This window comes from Polypterus senegalus, chromosome 8, assembly GCF_016835505.1.
Source record: "Polypterus senegalus isolate Bchr_013 chromosome 8, ASM1683550v1, whole genome shotgun sequence".
Lineage (NCBI taxonomy): Eukaryota > Metazoa > Chordata > Cladistia > Polypteriformes > Polypteridae > Polypterus > Polypterus senegalus.
Genome location: NC_053161.1, coordinates 155,230,422 through 155,251,452, shown reverse-complemented (window position 1 = coordinate 155,251,452; position 21,031 = coordinate 155,230,422). Strand labels below are relative to the sequence as shown.

General features: G+C 39.8%; 1 protein-coding gene across 1 annotated transcript; it reads left to right on the top strand.

Annotated features, from left to right (window-relative positions):
* Positions 1–651: 651 nt before the first annotated feature.
* On the top strand, positions 652–13,451 carry LOC120533221. The gene is made up of 5 exons (XM_039759997.1): positions 652–769; positions 3,435–4,005; positions 9,746–9,948; positions 10,852–11,011; positions 11,093–13,451. The coding sequence occupies exons 2-5, from the start codon at positions 3,515–3,517 to the stop codon at positions 11,514–11,516; spliced, it is 1,278 nt and encodes a 425-aa protein (XP_039615931.1). The 5' UTR covers positions 652–769; positions 3,435–3,514; the 3' UTR covers positions 11,517–13,451.
* Positions 13,452–21,031: the final 7,580 nt, after the last annotated feature.

Here is a 21,031-nt window from a genome sequence, read left to right as displayed (position 1 = left end):
TCTCTGTTGTCTGTATTAAATAAATATTTTCAAATGATTTCACTTTTCCAGAATTTATTTGAGCTTGTATTAAATAATTTTCAAATGATTTTACTTTTGTTTTCATCATAACCCATTAAAATCCTTGCTTTATGTTTTTAACTTATGTCTCTATTTTTATATATTATATTGGTCTGGTTATGTAGGGGGCATGTATAAATTTATATATATAGTAATACTGTATAGAGAGAGTGTCCCGTATTACTAAGTTTCTAATCTGGCAACCCTAGCATATTAGGTACAAATGTAAATTAATTGAAAAGTAAAAAATTATAGTATTTGGAAATTGATCGTAACCTGTTTTATTTAATTTTATTTCTGGCTATTGTACTACAGTATATGTCTTCTTGGTATACACAGTCAAGTTTGCAAGGTGTGTATTGCTATTTATACGTATATATTATATGCGTGCGTATATATAGAATAATAGAATCCTCATTTAGCTAGTTGTAATAAAAAGTGATAAGCTATTTTTTATTTCTTTTTATATCTTTGTGTCTGCAATTTGTAATTCAATAACGTTTTCAATTCCATAGTGACAGTAAGAAGCAAACTGATTTTTAAAAAGATGGGAAGTGACGTCATCAGAGTACTGTAAACGGAAGTTGAAGACCCATCACGTGCCTCTCAAGCTCGTAAACCGAGAGTGTGGGCGCGCTGGTGATTCAGGTAAACATATCTGACTGGGAACAGGTATGCATCACAAAAGTGCACGAAGCAGAGAAAAAAGGTAAGACATAGCTGCATGGAGTTGCGCTGTCGTGAGAAATACAAACTGCAGGCGCCGAGCGGAACGTGAATGCTGCTCCTAATGTCGTTTAGACGTTTTGGGGATCTCAGATTGTCCGTATGAATCTTTGGGTCGGTTCGGGTCCAGTTGGACTTTTAAAGTACAGACAGCCGCAGCCGTTACTGCTGAATATTAATTCCACGTGTATATCTTCATGCACTCGGCCAGTTTTATTCAGTTTTTAGACTGCTAGAGTTTCTGAGTACATTGTGGAAGTGGCGGCGGCGGCCGCGGCCATTCCGGATTTCTGCCTCTCTTCCTTAAGTCCGCGGCGTCTTGTTCAAGTTGCAATTGGGCGGTCTCAGTGTGGACGTCGCTAAAGTGGGTGAAGTGTGCCGAGGCGCGATGTGCTCTGTTTTTAGATGTCCCAACTTTACATTGGAGTCATTCAGCGGCGCGTCAAGGCCGATCCTGCTTTTTTTTGTTGTCCGTAACTGGAGGGAGTTAAATTCGGAAGGTTGGGTGGTCTTTCCTACATCTTCACGTTCAGATATTCCGTTTTAATTAACTCGGACATATGATTTCCACCGTTTGTATATGTTTATTCGGCTGTTAGTCCATCTGCCTGAAATTGCACACGCTGGTTGGTCGACCCGAGCGGGCATTCTTATAACAAAGTGCGTTTTTTTAAAGTCTAATTAACGGTGTTTTGTGTGCGGCGCGTTTGGAGAATGTAATGGATAAATGTGGGATCATGAGTGTTTAAAAACAATGAGGGGTTTTGTTTAAGGCTTTGGTCTTAAAATCCCGCTGCTGACGCCGTGTGCCGCCGAGCAAGTCCGTTCACCTGCCTGTGCAGCAATTGTCAAAAGAAGTGTAACCAGTTGCATCTCCCGTGTTGTAAGTCGTCATTAAAAGAGGTCAACCAAATAAGTAAATGTGAAGAAGAATAGTAACAGTTGTTGATGGTGAAGCTTGTTTGCTTCTGGATTCACATGTTTGAATGTAAGAAGTCTTTGCATCCATATTTTTATATAAATGAGTTTTCTTTAATTTGCTAACTCTGAATTTTATAAAGTGTTTGCAGTTTATTTAAAAGCCATGTGAACACTAGCTCTCATTAGTGGGTTTCTGTTGCTTTTTGTGCAGAAACACAGCTCATAGTCAGCGTAATAGAGTGACTGTGGGCTCCCTAAAAGTCGCACCAGAATTAGAAAAACTAATTCATAACTTGTACTGTTTTTTGATGAAAGCCATTTATGCAAACCCATAACATGCCAATACAGAGTAGTGATTCAGAGCAAGTTGAAATCAGCTTTAACATTACAAGGACTGTTCACAAGCTTCTCTAATACATGAAAAACAAAAAAGAAGATGCTGGTTTGGTGCTCCTGCTGAAGGCGATTGTTCGCATTAGAATGTCTGATTGTGCAATACGACTGGACATACAAATTTGTGTCATTTAAAAGCACTGGACCTGTGCATTGATTTTGAGTGTGTGCGTTTACATGTGCTTTAATAACATGAATATTATGTATTCCTTTATGCTGTTTAGTGAAATGGGGTTATTCATCAGTGTGAAACTGGGTTAACAGTCACAGATTTCCTCACAAGTAACCGGTTTATGTGGTCATGTACCCTGTTAGGTGGTTATGTTTTTGTTTCCTACAACCACGGGCAGATAATGGTGGAAGCGTCCTCAGAAAAATTTCCTGAAGCTGATGTTCAGACAATCGCATTGTTCGTTCTCTTGGCTGAAGTCATTTGTCTCAATATATCAGAAATATCTAAATTTATGTTGTTGAGCTGAACATGAAGTGCTGAAATCAGCAGCAAACTCTTTGGAGACACAGGCCTGGATTTGGGGCTTCTGGTGTCTGTTTTTTATTAATGAAATTGCTAAGCAACTTGGTTCCATTGGCAGATGTCTAAGAGTTGATAAATTATCAACAGATTGACATGAACAAAACTTTTAGTTTTGCTAATATATGATGTATAAAGTGAAATGTAGTTTACAGAATGAAAGCAAAAATTTTAAATACTGTATAACTACAGCTTCATGCCCTATATCATGTAAAGTTCCCATTATTAAAACAGCTCAAAACTTCTGTTCAGGAAGGCTTTTAGCTCTACCTGACTATTAGTTTACCTCTATGTCAAGATGCTTATGTAACCTGTATGTGTGTGCTAGGCCATCAATTATGTTGTCTGTTAGGCTTTTCTTTGAATTTACTATCTTACTGTTCATTTATTTATCTGGTTCAGTACAATGCTATACACTGTATACCCTGCCGTTCTTTCTTAAGCTCTGTGAAGTGCCTTGAGCATGGGAAAGGCACTATATAAATACAATGTATTATTATTATGAGAGAGAGTTACAGACCACCGTCCACAGCTGAAAGTGTATGTGAAGCAATTAGGCCTAATCGGAGGCTGGGTTTTAAAGCACCCACACTGTGTACAGGTCCAGATTGATCATAGTTGAAGTATGTAGTACACTTGTTAGTACACACCTAGAAATGCTTTGTGCTGTTTTTGTCTTCATAATGTTGGGGGCACAAGTTCAGAGAGTTGCTGAATGACTGACTCAAGGACAGTGAGCTAAGAGAATAGTCAAAAAGATGTGTGTGTTCACCACTATTTTTTTTTTTTCCTTTGTGTGTAGTTCTGAATACATTCTACTCTCTGCGCTCTTCCTCGAGGGGGAACATAGTAAGCTGCTGTTTCCAGTAATATGCAAACCAAATGGAGGAGGTATGCCTGGCTGTCCAGGAGCCACAAGAGATGGGATATAAACATGCAGAGGCAGATTTAAAAGAGATGAGGAATGATGAGGAAGAAGAGAATCCTTTACTGCACAGGGACCTCATTTTCATGAATATGGCGAAGATTGTGGACATTAAGGAAGAGGACTATAGTTGGGAGTCTGTGGACGGTCAGCTACATAATTCTGACATGAAAGAGGAAGACTGTGAGGCGGCAGCAGTAATCAATAAAGACCCTGAACCAATACCTGATACAAAAGGCATGCAGGAAAACGAACCTGTAAACGGCATTGAGGAGGGAAGTGTTAAACCGGAGGCTGTCTCTCAATATGTGTGTTCACGTGATCATGTACCCGGATCAAGCTTTACACCGAGTGGACCCCTCTCCATACAGAATCATTCGGTCCAAGTGAAGTCCAAGGCTTTGGCATCCGATGTGAAGAGGCCTAAGAGAGTATCATACTTGAAAAGGTACGCCTAAGAAAGAAACTGAAAGCTTGTGGCTGCTGTGATTTAGCTGATAGACTCTCATGGTTTTTTTTTCTACATAGCTCGAAAATGCAGGATTGCTTTGATGTGTGCTCCTCTGTATTTCCACATCTGCATAACACAGGTAATCCTCAACACATCAGTACAATCTATGTCCACTACTCGGTATCAGGAATAATCAAGAGGAAAAGGCAAACAAGACCCCAAATTAAACAGTTTTGCCTCAGAACACATAAAGACAGGAGCAAAAAAAAACACAGCTAATTGTAATATTAATAATAGTTTCATATGTATGACTGTCACTGCCATATGTAAACTTTGCCTTCACTTTCTGACTGTATCATTTTTTTTAACTGCTTCTGTCTTTTCCACTTTGCAGTGCTGTTCTTCATTAAATGGAGTGCTCTGTTTTTACAAATGGCTACCTCCCTATGTGGAGTGCGCTTTGGGAATTGAGAAAAACTCTCTGTAAATGGAATATCATCAGCACAACATCCCATAACTACTAAATGAGTCAGACTACCACCTGAAAGTGAATGTTAGATTAGTCCAAAATAGAAATGCCCACTGATTCAAAAGCTCTATGTAGTTCATCTGTAATTTGAGGTAATCTAAAAGCACCTTAAAGAGTGAAGATCAGCACCATACAGATATGTATATACACCTAAATCTCTCTTTTATAATAAAAATCTTGGAAAGAGAGACATTTTCACGTCCCGCAAGACAAGGCTTTGTGCCAAGAAATTTAACTAGGCCTGGGGCCGAAAATAAAAGGCAAAGAGAAGATGACAAAGTAGAATGTCGTAAAGAATTCAAAAACGTTGGCATGATACATATGCAGAGCAGGTTAGAGATAATGAAAGTACTAAAATTCGAAAGTATCAAAAAAATGGTGGTAAAGATAGCATTAGCACAAACAAACTGAGATTATTACTTGGTGAAATAATGGAACAGCGAAAAGAGATTTAATGTATTGTTTGGATTTAATCTTTAAGATGGAGACTTGTAGATCATCTAATTTGTGTTGCCATCAGGGAAAAGTAGTGTTTCTGCCCAATGAAGAGGCATATTTGTAAGAATTAAAAGATTTGTTGTTTGCTGAAAGTGAATTCCCGCGAGAGAAAATTTCAAGCCCCGTGAGAGAAGACTTTATGCAAAGAGATTTGGAAAAGTCCTGCCCACATCTAAAACATTTGGAAACCACCCACACGGTTCAATCATTTCTCATTTGCGTGAATGCTATTGTCAGACACAGTTCGTGAACGATATTCGCTCACGGGCAGTTATACGTTGTATTGTCACCAGGGCTGTGGAGTCAGAGTCGAGGGGACAGAGACAATTTTAAGTACCTGGAGTCAGGGTTGGAGTCTGCAAACGTGTACTGACTTCGACTCCTAATAAATTTTAAATTGTAATGAAAAAAAAATACAGCAAGTTCAAATGTCCCATTTCACAAACAATAGTAATAATTATGTACTTCTCTGATGTAAGAATAAAGCCCAGTGCATAGTTGTGTTACTACTTGCGTGAAGTTCACCTGAGCTATTACACAACCTGACATTCACATATAGTAATCTGGATTATGGTACACTACAAAAAGTGTTTTCATTTTATTTCAGATATAATGTGTCTAACAAATTCATTTGAGTGTAAGCAAGTGTAATCATGTAGGTGGAGGTGTGTGCTATGGCCTGATGTGTGTTCAGGGGTTCTTGTCTTTTGTTTAAACTAGCCAATACGGCAGAGAGTCAGCTTCCTAGCCAGTAGTTCTGTGGTTAAATGACGTGTATGTTGCCTTCCTTCAATCGACATGGAAAATACATTAGCATATTAACTCTTTGAGGGCTAATTATTTTTTTCATTTTGGCCAGCGGCCGCAGCCAGAGTATGCAGCAAGAGAAGTCTGAAACAGTGGTGTCAGTGTAACACATTCTGCAAGCGTCATACTGCTGGCTAAGAGAGTCAAAGTATAACATAACAGCGGATTTGTGGACGTTTATAGCTGGTTACCGCCATATACTCCAGATTCAACATCCGTCTCAACCCAAAGTGTCGACATAATTCAACACCCATCCTGAAAGAGTTAAATACACAGTAGTCGGGGAGTCGGAGTTGAAGGATTTGTCTAACGACTCCACAGTCCTGGTTGTCACGATGTAATTCCAAACACAGAATCACAATTTAGTGCGATATTGACGGAAAGGTAAAAGCGAAAAGAGATTTCTGACTTGAGTGAAACCTCTTTTGATTGGATCAATATATTGCTTATGATGATTTTGCTCTAGTAAAAAAACAATTTGAATTGGCACATCTTAATATGTTATTGGATTGTTTGTTTTCAGGAAAAGAAAGAAAACAGAATCTATACACTTGATTTAATAATGTATTATTAAATAATGTAGATCTATTAATATTTTTAATGTTAGTAAAACTAAAGATGCCTTTACTATTCTGATAAGGTAAAATGTCATTTTGCATAATTTGTAATAATCCCCTATTTGTTTATAAAATGCTGTGAATTTCCAGTCAGTGGGGGCAAAAGTTGCTCTTGAGAGATCCTTCCCTCCCGGCCCTTATTTGTGTCATCATGGAGAAGCATAGTTCATTTAAGAAAAAGAAAAGTTACCTGGAACATACTTTCTGCATGTAGACACACCAAAATACACCTTAGTCCATTTTGTTTTCTGCAAGAAAGTGCACAACACAGGAAGGCTGCTCCTTGCCTTTCCTCAGCAACCCATGCTTTCCTTTTTCCTGCAGATGAGGCTGAGCACATGCACACTGAGTTCCACGAAGGAAAGTCCAGTTTTGTGAAACTGTGCAGTCTGCTGAGAGCTCTCTACCTCATGAACTAGCGAGCAAGATAGTGGGTTTTCATAAATTAACAGTAGAAAATTAACTTTTATACATAGGGTCACAAATGATGTCCTTGTTCTCTGCCAATATACAGTAGAAAGCAAAAGTACTGGGACAATGAAGTAATGTAGGTTATTTCTGTTATTTGCATTGATGAATGCGAGACTAAAGTACACTATGTCAGCTTTTATTTATTTTACATATAAAGTAAATAATATTGGGTGGAGTGGTGGCTGTGAGGCTAAGGATATACACCAGTACCTGAAAAATAATCGCTTCAAACTTTATTACCAGAAGGAATCCTACTCTGTAGGGCCCATGAGCAAGGCCCTTAACCTGAAAATTTCCCCAGGGTGCTGAACAATGGCTGACCCTGTGCTCTGATCTCCAAAGGCCATTCAAAAAGACTGTTTCCCCTCAGGAATTAATAAATTATAAAAGTCTATCAAAAGTTATTTTTTTAATGTGTTTAGTCCCCTAGACATTTTGGAACAAACGAATAGCAGGTAATTCTTACTGCTCTTAATTATCAGCCCTTACAATTTTGGAGCTTTTTTTGTAGAGTTGGTTGTAGTCCTTGGAGTTGGTTTTTGGGGTCTAGTGTTGACATCATAGGTACAAATCAATGAAAAAACAGAGAACTGACTATACTAGAAAAGGGAGCAATTCTGAGAATGAAAGCCAAGCAAATACCAGCGAGAACCACTGGTGAACAAGTGGGCATTCCAAAATCAGCAGTATGGAGTATTTGATAAAAAAAGAAACGAACCACTGCAGGTGTAAGCAATTTGCAACAAGGAAGACCACATCTGCTGAAAACGGGAATATTGTTAGAGCTGTGAAGGCTAGAGAAACTCGGCAAAATGAATCCAAATAAATAAGACAGTGTGTGGTGGTCAAAGTGTCAGTATTCACTTTTCATGGAAGAATTAAAGAGAATAAATTCAGGAGCTACACTACAAGATTTAAACCAAGAGCAAAAATTCTAGGCTGGAATTCACAAAAGTACAAGGATGAGCTAGAGGGGTTCTGGAGCAAAGCTGTACAGACAGATGAGGTAAAAATGAACATTTACCAGAGTGGTGAGGAGGGAAAAGTGTGAAGAAATGAAGAAACTACAAATGATACGAAGAACCCCAGTTCATCTCTGAAGCATAGAGTAGACAACATAATGGCTTGGGCATGCATGACCGCTTCCTAATACTGGCTCACTGATCTTCACTGATGATATAAATGATGATGGTAGTAGGATGAATTCTGAAGTGTATACAAACATCTTCTCAAGTGCCTCTGAGCTCATTGGATGAGGGTTCATAATACAGTAAGGTAGTGGCCAAGCCATTCTTCTGATTTAAACCCACTTGAGAAAGCATTTCACCTGTTGCAGAGGAAAACAAAGTCCAGAAAGCCCCAAAACAAGCACCAACTGAAAGGGACTGATGTAAAAGGCATGGCACAGCAGGCCAAATGAAGTTGTCAAGAGTCTGGTCATGTCAATACGTCACAGACTTGGGGTAGCTATTGCATGTGAGGGATATGCAACCAAATAAAGCTGGTTACAGTTATTATTTGGATTTAGATTCATTTATCCCAATATTTTTGTTTAACTGGAACTGGGGGGACGAAACACAACAAATGTCCTTTTTCCCCCAATATTGTTTGTTATATGTCGGGAATGTTCTCCCCTAGACTTTCTTGTATACTCAAATATAGGAATGGCTATTTGAGAAGTAAACCGCAAGACAATGATAATATTTTTTTTATATTTACATTAAAGAACCATCAACAACAAATCAAATCAATAATTTATTGAACCGTTATTATAGAAGTAAAGTTGAATAAATTGAACTCTGCAGCTGCATGAATACATTTGCCATGATAGTTTTATTTTGGCAAACATTTCAGGTAAATTACCACTTTCAGTAAGTGGAAGTGGGTCAAAAGTTGCAAGAGACTTAAGTAATTTGTGTAATGTAATACTTGTACACAATTTCGTTTTCATTCTCAAATATGTATATGTATTACCATTTGAACGTCAAACGGAAAATTGTGATCATCTCAAACTGGTCATTTTTTGAAAAAATGCAGAGAGACAAAAATGTGGTGCTTTACCATAATATGATGTGAAACTATCAAGTTTTTATTATTTTTGGGGAAACGTCCGGTTATCAGAAATAGCTCAAAAGTTGTTAGAAATCCACGTTTTGTACGTAATACTTGTATACAAAATTTTGTTGACCTAAGTGAAAGGATATTCAAGTTATCGTGTTTATACACACAGACATAATTCCAAAAATGGTATTTTTGGACTCGGGGAGGTCTAAAACGTTGATTAATCAAAACCTCGAAATCGAATTTGCAATACTTTCCCTATACTTTGTATATGAGAAAGTAAAAAACAAAATGCCCAGAAGTAAAACCTGATATTCTGTACGTTTTTGTATTTTTTCTTTCCTCATAGAATACTTCTTTTATGAATATATAACAAAATCCCATATTACTTTGTTGTCACGGAACGTTTGCTTCTCTCTGTATATTTTACATGTAGCATTGATGTTCGTACTGGCACTGCTGTGTGGAGGATTATGGAAACTGGTCAGCCTCCAATGGAGAGCCAAAACAGAATTTGAAAGATTGGCCGAAGGCAGAATGCAAAAATAGTTCCATGGAGAAACTTGATCGCATAAAAGGGGTCTATTCCGTTGTTGTTAACATTAAAAATCAATGCATTACTTTTTGTAGTATCTGAAAGAGGTGAGTTTTGTTTGTGTGTGTGTATATATGTACCTAGTTCTGAGATCCGGACCTCTAGTCTAGTAAAGCGGATATGCTATCACAAACACAAAAAAATAAAATTTTCTTTTAGGAAACAGGACTTCATGGCTCCATTCAGGACCTGGATTGACAATGAGGATCTCATCAAGGAGGTCAGAAGGCGACCACACCTGCATGATTTGGCACACCAACACTACAAGGACAGAGACAAGAGATTACAAGCATGGCATGAAATTTCACAAAAACTTACACCTGATTGGGCCCAGATGTCCATTGCCCAACAACGGAGTCGAGGTAACGTGCCATGTGTGCGTTTGTATTGTTGTATGCTCCTACACTGTCATTAAAGTGGCAGTAACCTAATCTCACAGTGATCTTTATTAAGATGTAATTTTAATAAGGGAAAAATTGGAGAACTAGATTCTGTATATCTTCTAGTAGTGGCCGGCTTCTTATTGACGCCCGTTTCCAATAAACGCCGGGTTTGAAGAGATGTCATGACAAATAGACGGCAGTCTCAAATAGTAGCCAGTCTCCTTTAAGCGCCGGTCTGTAGTAAATGCCGATTGTTGGTGATTATGCCATCCATGCACAGTCCCTACCCTACTGTTTGCTATATTGAGACCTGGTCAGTAAAACATGATGAGGTGCTGCCCAATCTTGAGCGGTCATCATTGTATACAGACAAAAGAAGGAAGAGATGTCTCCATAGTACCTTTAAAGAATGTAGTCTTAAGGTAGTTCTATTGTGTTCAGATGTAGTGTCTGATCCAGCTTACATCTCTAGAACACATCAGAGTGTGAAGAGCTACCAGAAGCTTCCACAACAACATAAGTGAATGAATAATTGGCATCAGCAACCACAAACATTACAACATAGAAATAACTTTTATAGTTGTAGTATTTGGTACCAGGGGTAGCATGGCATTGTGCTCTTGATGTACTTCTCGTCAATGGTACATTTAGGAAAATTGCACTGGCTTCAGAAAAGGTCAGCACCTTCAGCCTAGTACCCTCAGTTGGGTTTTTGCATTAAAGTCCCTTTTAGAATGTTCTAGATGTTCTTTTCACTATGGTGCTTATTGTACATTTTCCAGGTGTGAATTCAAAGCAGTGAAGTGTAGGAGTCCCTTGTGGCAAGAAATCTGCAAAGAAAGAAATGTAAACTGGCAATAGATTTTTTTTTTTCTTTTCTAGTAAATGCAGTGAAAACGCGTTGGAGGACGATAAAGGATAATTTCCTTCGTCAGGTGAGACAAATCAAAGAAACCGGTGGTGGCTCAGCTGCTGGAACCGCACAGACAATTCTTCGCTTTAAGGAATTGCGGTTCCTGTTACCAATAGTTGAAGGAGCAAGGTGAGAATTTTTTTTTTTTTTTTTTTAGCCTTTAATTTTTACATTTTTTAATAGAAAAAAATGATTTTTTCTTGTTTTTAGTACTTTTTTCAGCATGGAGGGTTCTAAACCCTCGCCTTGTGGTGAAGAGGATGGAAGCATCACTACAAATGGGGACAGTATGCATCCATCAGCACGGACTTCAGAAGTAACTGCAGTTCAGGTTAAAGAAGGAGAAAGAGAGAAGACACAGCCAAAGGAAAACAATCAAAAAACAGCTGCTAATGATGTTATGGGGGAGCAAGTCACCATTATGCGGGGTATGGCAGATCGTTCCGAAAATGAGCTCTGCAGTGACTTTCATTTTTGCATGAGTATTGTGCCATTAATGAGGGTGGTACCCAGAGATCGAGTACTTGATTTGCGAAGTGACATGTTAAATGTCATTAAATTTTATACACGGTCTAATAATACTTCTTCTGCAGCTCCTGTAGCCAACCAATTCAACCAAAATCACCACCTATAACATCGGTGGTTTCCAGTACTGCCTCACTAACACCTTATTATCCGCAGCACTGTCCTTCTTGTGGAATGTTTTCTCACTACCAAAGTGGGTCATATTTAGATACCCATCCACCTTCCCACCCCCTGATCTGCTCAATGAACTCGCCCCTTTTGTTATTAATAGGCTACCAACCCTTCCACGTTTCCCCCGACATGAACAATGATGTTTCTTGCATTGTGAACAGTACTTAGGGGGGCTAACATCTTTCTTGTCCTTCTACTTGATCACATATGTTTTGCCCCTTGCACCACAGTATACCTTCAGCCGACCGAGTTCACCAAACATATCACAGTAGTTTTGTTGTAAAGTGCCGTATGTTATCAGTTTCATGATCTGTGTCAACACCAGATGACCAATTTACATTATCACTATCAATTGATTCTGCTAGTGGTTTGTTTTCAGTTTTGTTATAAAACTGGCGTGATGGCTTTGTTTAATATTCTTTTTGTTGAAGACTCCGCCCCTTTCAAAAATATTGATAGCTAGCATAAATTGGCAGACTGCAGAGAAAAATCCATGCATTTTGTTTGCAGTATGATTTTGTTTTATGTATAAAATGGCAGTTGAATACTGTCCCAACTCTCCACATTTCATCAAAACTGATTAACTCAAGTAGGACTCTGGAATAGCTATATGTCAGCCACTTGGTTCCTTAACAGATAAAACTGTCAGATTGCAAGCCCTTGATAGACTGAGGTCAGTGGAACAGCAACAGATGCAGACACAGAAATGTAATTTGAAAAGAAGTGCAATTTATTGTGCAACAAATGGCAAAAACAGTCACAAATGTTGTGTATTTCAAAAAGGCAAAGAAAAACAAAAAATATACTGTACAAATTGCACCCATCCAATTGTTCTTTTGGGGTCCTTCTGTCAAATACAGATTCATATTATTAACTGACTCCTGTTCTCTAGCAACACTGTACATCATCCTGCTCACCCAGCTTATTCTCCCTTTCCACTTCCCCGAAAGGCTTCTATGAACTCTCCCAGTAATCAGCTGACAAGGGACCTGGACACCCATCCACCTGTTGCGCGTCTCATGCACCTTTAAACCTGGGAGCTATCCACACACATGCCTGATCACGAGGTGCTGCTAGCTGTCGCCCATACACACCTCCCAACACGCGCACTGGTCGTCCTCAGCGAACATTGCTGTGCCCTATCTTAAGGCCATATTTATATATTTTTATATATCTTTTTTCATGGACAGGCACCTCTCTATACATAGTCATTCCTTAATGATTGTCCCATAAGAACAAAAGAAATGTGGCAAAAAATAGGGGACCAATCAGTCCATCAAGCTGGTTTGTTTAGCTAAGCTGTCCCAATTTTTCATCCAGATCTTTCTTAAGGGTTTTCAAGGTTTCTGCTTCACCTCCATGTCTCTGTTGTTTGTTTGTTTGTTCCTGAGTCCCACAACTCTTTGTGTTAAGTGCTTCCTGGCTTTAGTCCTAAATGCTCATCCCCTTAATTTCCTCTGATGACCTCGACTTTGTGAGTCACTTTGTTCAGGATCCTCCCCTCATCACACTAGCAGAAGTGGTCCTTAACTCCTTCTGTGTCTTTTTTTTTTTTTTTATCTTGCCAGTAGAGTTGCAGTGGTTACTATAATGGGATATAGTTAAGCCAACATATTTATTGGCTGGGCAGAAGAATTTTTTTCTTCCGAGCCAAGCTTTCTTTCAGACAAAAGGTATATTGACGATTGTTTTGTTGCTGCCGTACATCCAACAATTCGGGTACAGGAATTCATTATTGATTTTACTAGCTTCCATCCATCTCTTGGGTTTACATTCCTCCTTTACCTGTGTAGGCATCTGTCTTTCTGTCGGCTTTCTGGGACTTAAAACCATTGTCTGTTACAAGTTAGCTTCCCTACAGCTCCTTCCATATCTGGTGTTCTAAAAACTCTACCTCTTTCACATCTTCTGAGACTCTGCCGTCTCTGCTGTGATGAAGTTCACTTCTGTGATGAAACACTTGGAATGAGGAATTTCTGCATCACACATACACGCACATGTTACCGGAGTGAAGAACTAGATATTCTGTATGCCTACAACACAATTAATGGAAGTGATGATACAGCTCTTTGTGCTCTATTCTCTGACTGGTGTCCCTGTCCCTGGGGACTATCAAATTGTCCTTGCAGAGGTCATACCTTTAATATTTGTAGTATTGATATATTCACTGTTTGGAGGAACAATAACCAGTACATCCTTAGTGTAAATTTTACATTACATTACAATTATCAGGATATCAGACATGGACAGCACATTTCCATAAGTGGCTTGTTTTAATATGACCATGTTGAACAATTCTCATAAGGCACATCTCCCACCTGGACCCTTCATCTTCCATATCGAGTACAAAATAACTTATTATAAATACATATTCATGACGCGTATCTCGGTGAGTGTGGCCATCTCTGTGTGTGAAGGGAAAGCAGAGGAATGCGAATCCAGGGAGCAGCCACCTACGTCCAGAAGAATAGAGAGCACAATCCGTAAGGGGCTCTCCCTTGCACTGAGAGTTCTGTGCTGCTTATGTCTAAACAGAAGCACAGTGAGAAGATGGCACTTTTAAGCCATGATGATGGAGCTGCATGCTAAAAAGACAAAAGCTGAAGGTAAAGGCTAGACCAGGGGTGGGCAAAGTCATTCCTAGAGGGCTGCAGGGGCCGCAGGTTTTTGTTTCAACCCAGTTGCTTAATTAGAAAACGATCGTTGCCAATAATTACATTCCATGGCTTGTTAGTGCTTTAACTCTGCTTTGTCAAGTCATTCTCATATCCTAGATTTTTTTTTCCATTCTAAGGATATCATCCAAGTACTTTGAAGTGTAAAATGGATGGGTAATTCTCAATCTTTCAATTTTTCTTTTTCTCTTCTCTTACCTTCCAAGTATTTAATTAAACCAAATAGTGCACGATAAATACACGCAGGTGTAAAGGGTAACAAGCAAAATGGATAACTGCTGGTTTCTTTGGTCATTTGCATCTTATTGCTAATAAGGAGCAATTAAAAACCGAGAATGCAGCTGTTTAAGACTTAAATAAGCAATAAGGGTTCAAAATCTTAACGAGGGAGATAACTAAAATGAAGCAGAAGTGTTTCTAGAGCAATAAGTGCTTCTTATTAAGCAATTGGATTGGAACAAAAACCTGCAGCCACTGTGGCCCTCCAGGAATGACTTTGCCCACCCCTGGGCTAGACACTACTGTGCCAAAATCCTGCAAATTGGGGAGGGAGTGCTAATGGTAGACATATTTGTATTGGTTGGTATTCCAGAGTTGCCATTATTGCAACAGTGATGATATGAGAAGCTCCTCTACATCCGTTTGTATATACGGCTAATAGGAACACCATTACACTAGCCGAATATGTTAATATGAAAATAGTTACCAGTTCTAGTGTACATTAGCCAATGTTGGTGGGTATTGTATTGTGATGTTTGGATTATTTTATTATTTCTATGCCATTATAGATTTTTAAATCTACAGTATTGACCTCGGAAGTTTGTACCTGATGGCAGTTGCACATCCTTCATACCTGTTTTGGATTGTGTACAGTTTTGTAATGATTTTGCTAAATTTTAATAAAAAGATACAGCAAATGCCTGGAGTGTTGCCATTTTCCCCTTATATATGTGCCGTTTTATGTAAGCGCTGGGTAAAATGATTGAGTGTCGAAGTTACATACGTGGAAGTGCTAAGCGTATATGTGAACACGTCAACGTGATTACGACTGTTAACCTGTGATTATTGCCTTGTTGTTTGGCTGGCTGGCTGGCTGCACTGGTCCCATTAAGACCCCATTAATTTGTCTGTGAAGAAGAAAGAGCAAAGGAGACTCTCCCTAGTCCATGGGCCATGTTATGGGAGCAAAGCTCGTGCAGTAATAAGTTGACAGGCATTGCTCGGGGATATTCACAAACCCACCTCCGGGCATGCAGAACATCCTTTTTCTCAAACCCTGAATAACCTTTCAATGTGGCAGCAGGCGTTCTGGTTGTTTTGATTGTACTGCTGCTCCGTAAGGCGTTAAAGGATGCAGAGGGGTCCAAGTGTTTGCACAAAAGACACACTGGGTCACACATTTAAAGTCTCCAGCCACACCTCTGGATCAGCCTGCTGTTAAAGATGCCAGCATGACATTTGTGCTGCTTGGCCACCTGGTAACAATGTTCGATATCTATAGTTTATCGTTGCACACCTTTGCACGATTAATTGATGCAGAATTGTGTTTGCTTGATAAATGCTGCATTCTTGGCAGTTGCCATGAAAGTCTAGTGTCCGATGTGAGTAAGTCCGTGACAGTGATTACTCTACTCTTAACATGCCCGAGTTTGTGGAAATCATCACTCTGTTAATCCTTATTTGGCCTAATGATAAAACAGTCAAGGCAATTGATTAATCTGTGGATGATGCAACACGCTGTACTTCGATGTACTGTATATGACACAGGTGACACGCACACTGATTAAATGACTCCCCTGCTAAAAGACACACTGAGAGAAAGAATTTATTGGAATTAACGAAGGAGCTTCTACATGCACTTGAACTGCTTATCAAAAATTGCAACGAGTCCTACCACCCCACATTTGGACAAACAGCATCCTGACATCTGTTCTCTGTGGGAGCTCCTTGTGGCTGTGGTATGAGGGGTTCTTCATTTCTAAACTCTACAGATGTGTTTTAGTGCAGCCACGTTGCAGAGGTTTTGGCTCTAAACTGCCCATTTCAGGTCCTGCCATGACATCTCAATGGGGTTCAAGTCATGACTCTGGCTAGGCCAATCCAAATTCCTAATTTCATTTTTTTTTTCAGCCATTCAGAAGTGGATTTGCTCTTATGCTTCGGATTGTTGTCCTGCTGCATAACCCAGTTGTGCTTGAGCTTCAGATCATGGATTAATGACTGGACATTATCCTTCAGTATTTTGTGATCGGCAGCCAAATTCTTGCTTCCCTTAATTACGGTAAGTCAGCAAGGCTCTGAAATGGCACACTCTCACTGCACCACCACCATGTTTGACTGTGGGCTTGAAGTTCTTATTGTGAAAATGTCGGTTAGTTTTATGCAAGATGTAACCGGTCCAGAAAGTGTCACGTTTGACACCTCAGTTTGCCCAGTGTCTTTCTAGTGATGGAGCCTTGGACACTAACGTTAGCTTTACAGAGGGAGGCCTGCCGTCCATTAGACGTTTGCCTGGGTTTTTCAGTGACTCCCTAGACGAGCTTTCTATGCAGTAATTTTGCCAGGCTGGCAACTCCTGGGCAGGTTTACCACCGTCGTCCATTTGGAGCTGATGGCTCTCACAGCAGTTTTAAGGATTGCTTTAGTACTCGGGTGTTGTACTGTGTTAGCCATTATGAATGTAGTGAGAAGTCAAGTAAAATGACACCTTTTATTGGCTAACTAAAAATATTGCAATATGCAAGCTTTTGAGGCAACTCGGGCTCCTTCTTCAGGCAGGTTGTAATTAATTACAATTACAGAGTTGCCTTGAAAGCTTGCATATTGTAATCTTTAGGGATTGCTTTGTAACCCTTTCCTGACTGATATACAGTCAGGTCCAGAAGTATTTGGACAGTTACACAGTTTTCATAATGTTGGCACAGTACACTACTACAGTGGACTCAAAATGAAGCAATCATTATGTGACTGAAGTGTAGACTTTCACCTTTAATTTAAGGGGTTTACCAGAAATATTGGATGAGCTGTTTAGGAAATACATCCATTTTTATACGTGGTCCCCCTATTTTCAGGAGCTCTACTTTTGTAAGTTGTTTTGGATATAAGCGTCTGCTATGCAAATAAATGTAATTTGGACATCAGCCTTACGTTTCTGGATTCCAATTTTATGGGAGGAGTCCTGGCATATCCTTTATTTCTTGTATACAATACAATTTTTATTTTTTTTGTATAGCCCAAAATCACACAAGGAGTGCCACAATGGGCTATTAACAGGCCCTGCCTCTTGACAGCCCCCCAGCCTTGACTCTCTAAGAAGACAAGAAAAAACTCAAAAAAAAAAACCACGTAGGGGAAAAATGGAAGAAACATTGGGAAAGGCAGTTCAAAAAGAGACCCCTTTTCAGGTAGGTTGGGCGTGCAGTGGGTGTCCAAAAAAAAGCTGGGTCAATACGATATACAGAACAGAACACAAGTTATCCTCAATACAATACTACAAGAAGAGAGCAGAATTCAACAGTAGATGATATTACACAATAGGATTTGGATTTGTTCAGAGTACTGGAGACCTCGGCCATCAAGCTGCCTCCCCCCTATTGGCCATTCCACAGCTGAGTCAGCGCTGGGCCAGCCAATCCGATGAAATGAATTGTATGAAAGTAACAATACAAGTTCTGCTCTTTATCTTCAACTGACCACTGGACTGTTTCTACTCCTCTTAATTTCTTGCTCAAGTTTAATTTTTTGTGGCTTTCTCTGTCCCACTGTGGTGGGCCCAGCAACACTTGGACTGTCACTGCATTGGAGGTCTTCTTCTGAAAATGTTACACTTTCACCACCACCACCACCACCACCACCTCCATCTAGTCTAGTGCAGAGACAATAGGTTGGCACCTTTTTATCCTGGGAAACATGCAGCCAGCAAGAATCACTTTTTGGACCATTCCCATACTGTAAACGTAGTTTCACTTGGATGAGTATAACAAAGCCCACTATATGAAGATGCTTGAGCAGTTAGTACGGTAAGTATGGACTACCACCTTTCTTGTCTATTTCACAACTTACTTCCTCAGGGCTTCGCCTCCGTTTTAGTTTCTCCAGTATGAATTCTTGTGTGTCTTTAAAGGTGGGTGCTAGAAGAAAATCGTTTGCCACAGTCTGAACAACAGTATGGCTTCTCTCGAGTGTGAGTTCTTGTGTGGGTGTGAAGATGACTACATTTCAAGAATTGTCATATTCCAAGCAGCAATATGGCTTTCCTCCAGTATATTTTTTCACGTAGGTCTGAAGATCGCTCATTTGTGCAAATTCTTTCCCACATTCAGCACAACAATACGGCTTCTGACCAGTGCACGTGAAGATTGTTTCTATGTAAGAATTCTTTACCGCAGTCTGAACCAGCTATACAGCCTCTCCCCGGAGTGGATTCTTGTATGTTTCTGAAGATTGCTACTGCAAGAGAAATGTTTGCCACATTCGGAACAGAAATATGGCTTCTCGCCAGTGTGAATTCTTGTGTGGGCCTTTAAATGGCAACTTTTGGCCCACTGCTTTCCACATTCAGAACAACGGAAAGGTTTCTGTCTTGTATGACTCCTTTTTTGCTTTCTTTTAGATTTTTGTTCAGAAGTTTTTCTCTGCTCCTGCCAAACATACAAAGCTACTGGTGAGTGTACGCCAGAGGTTGAGTAGTGCTAGCATCAATTAATTTCACAACAGGCAGATAAATATATGGCAATGATTTGAATTTGACTTGTTTCATATTGTCATTTTGCAGTGGTCGAGGAAATGACGATGAGGAGAAGGTGCTGCTTTCTTGGAAATCTGCAGAAATACATAAATGCATAATTTCACAAAAGAAGTACAGAGGACATAATAATTTAGTGAACAATAGTTTATTCCTGTTAGAATGAAGCTAGCATACAACAACAAGCCAACCCTAGTAGTTTCATTTAATTTCTGGTTAAATAAAAATTGATTATGAAGGGAAAAAAAAGTTGCAGCTGTCAGACACCATCCCCACCTGATTACTTTGTTTCAGTAAAGGGTCACGGTGTGTGTGGAGTTTGCGTGTCCCACCCCCAATGTCTCATGGTTCTCTTCTTCAGTTTGAAAGACAGGCACATTGGGCTACCTGGTGACTATAAACTGATCTGGCATGAGAGGGCTTGGAGATGTATTGGTGCTCCGTGCCTGATGTCGCTGAGATCGATTGGTGACTTGCTGATAGATGAATGGACGCGGGCTCAAACGACATGGATTATGTCAAAGGGATAAAGAAGTAGAGGAATCAAGATGTATAGGAAAAGTCATTTAAAATGAATTTGACTTTGCTTTTTATAGTATAACCTCTGACTACTAGAGAGTTAAATTCAGTTTCTTGCAACATGCACTTCAATATGTGTTGCAGATTATGCTATTACTAGACATTAAGCCCGTTACAATAACGGGCACGAGAACAGTAGTGCATAAACATTTGTATGAACAGTCTATATTAAATGGCAAGGGACCTTGTATGTGGCTGTAATATGCGTCACTGTATTGTGGGCCTTTAATTTTCTCTCTCAGTAATACTGGTTTGTATTTCCGTGAAATGCCTGTAATTTTGTCTGACAGTAATACAGTGGAACCTCGGTTCACGACCATAATTCGTTCCAAAACTCTGGTCGTAAACCGATTTGGTTGTGAACCGAAATAATTTCCCCCATAGGATTGTATGTAAATACAATTAATCTGCTCCAGACCGTATGAACTGTATGTAAATATAGTTTAAGTTTTTAAGCACAAATATAGTTAATTACACCATTGAATGCACAGCGTAATAGTAATCTAAATGTAAAAACATTGAGTAACACTAAGAAAACCTTGAACAACAGAGAAAACTAACACTGCAAGAGTTTAAGCTATAGCCTTACAACCCGCCCGCTAAAAACACCTTTTTTTTTTTAATGAGTTTTAAGCACAGGGAAAAAAATTTACATTTGAAAAATCCATAATTTAATAAACAACCAAGAAAAGTAACATTGTAACAATGCACGTGCGCACCTGTGTGTGTGTGTGTGTGGTCTCTGTCGTGGGGCCTGTGTGTGTGTGTGTGTCTGTCTCTCTTAAGCGCGCGCCCCTGTGTCTGTGTGTGTGTGTGTCTGTCTCGCCTGTCTGTCTGTCTGTGTCTGTCTCGCCTGTGTGTGTCTGTCTGTCTGTCTGTCTCGTGCACCTGTGTGTGTGTGCTTGTCGCGCGTGTGTGTGTGTCTGTCTGTCTGTCTGTCTGGTGCGCCTGTGTGTCTGTGTGTATATGTCTGTCTCGCGCGCGCGTGTGTGTGTGTCTGTCTGTCTGTCTGGTGCGCCTGTGTGTCTGTGTGTATATGTCTGTCTGGCGCGCCTGTGTGTCTGTGTGTATATGTCTGTCTCGCGCTCTGTGTGTGTGTGCGTGCGTGTGTGTGTCTGTCTGTCTGTCTGTCTGTCTGTCTGTCTCACGTGCGCCTGTGTGTCTCTCTCTCTGCACACACAGGGAATGCACAGGAAGAAACTGAACACGTGCAGTGTGGCCCCGCGCATACACACGGACACCTGGACGCACACAGGGGTTTTATTAAAGAGGACATAATATACAGACTCAAGAATAGAGAAAAGAACATATCAGAAAAACACAATGAGAAACACCCAGCATTGAGGGAAGCAAGAATCTGGCTGCCGATCACAAAAAACTGAAGGATAATGTCCAGTCATTAGTCCATGATCTGAAACTCAAGCACAATTGGGTTATGCAGCAGGACAACAATCC

Excerpts from the sequence above, each read along its gene's own strand:
- LOC120533221 (XM_039759997.1), top strand. The coding sequence starts at position 3,515 with ATGGAGGAGGTATGCCTGGCTGTCCAGGAGCCACAAGAGATGGGATAT. Across the intron at positions 9,949-10,851 it reads TGCCCAACAACGGAGTCGAG|TAAATGCAGTGAAAACGCGT; the intron begins GTAACGTGCCAT and ends TTTCTTTTCTAG. Across the intron at positions 11,012-11,092 it reads CCAATAGTTGAAGGAGCAAG|TACTTTTTTCAGCATGGAGG; the intron begins GTGAGAATTTTT and ends TCTTGTTTTTAG.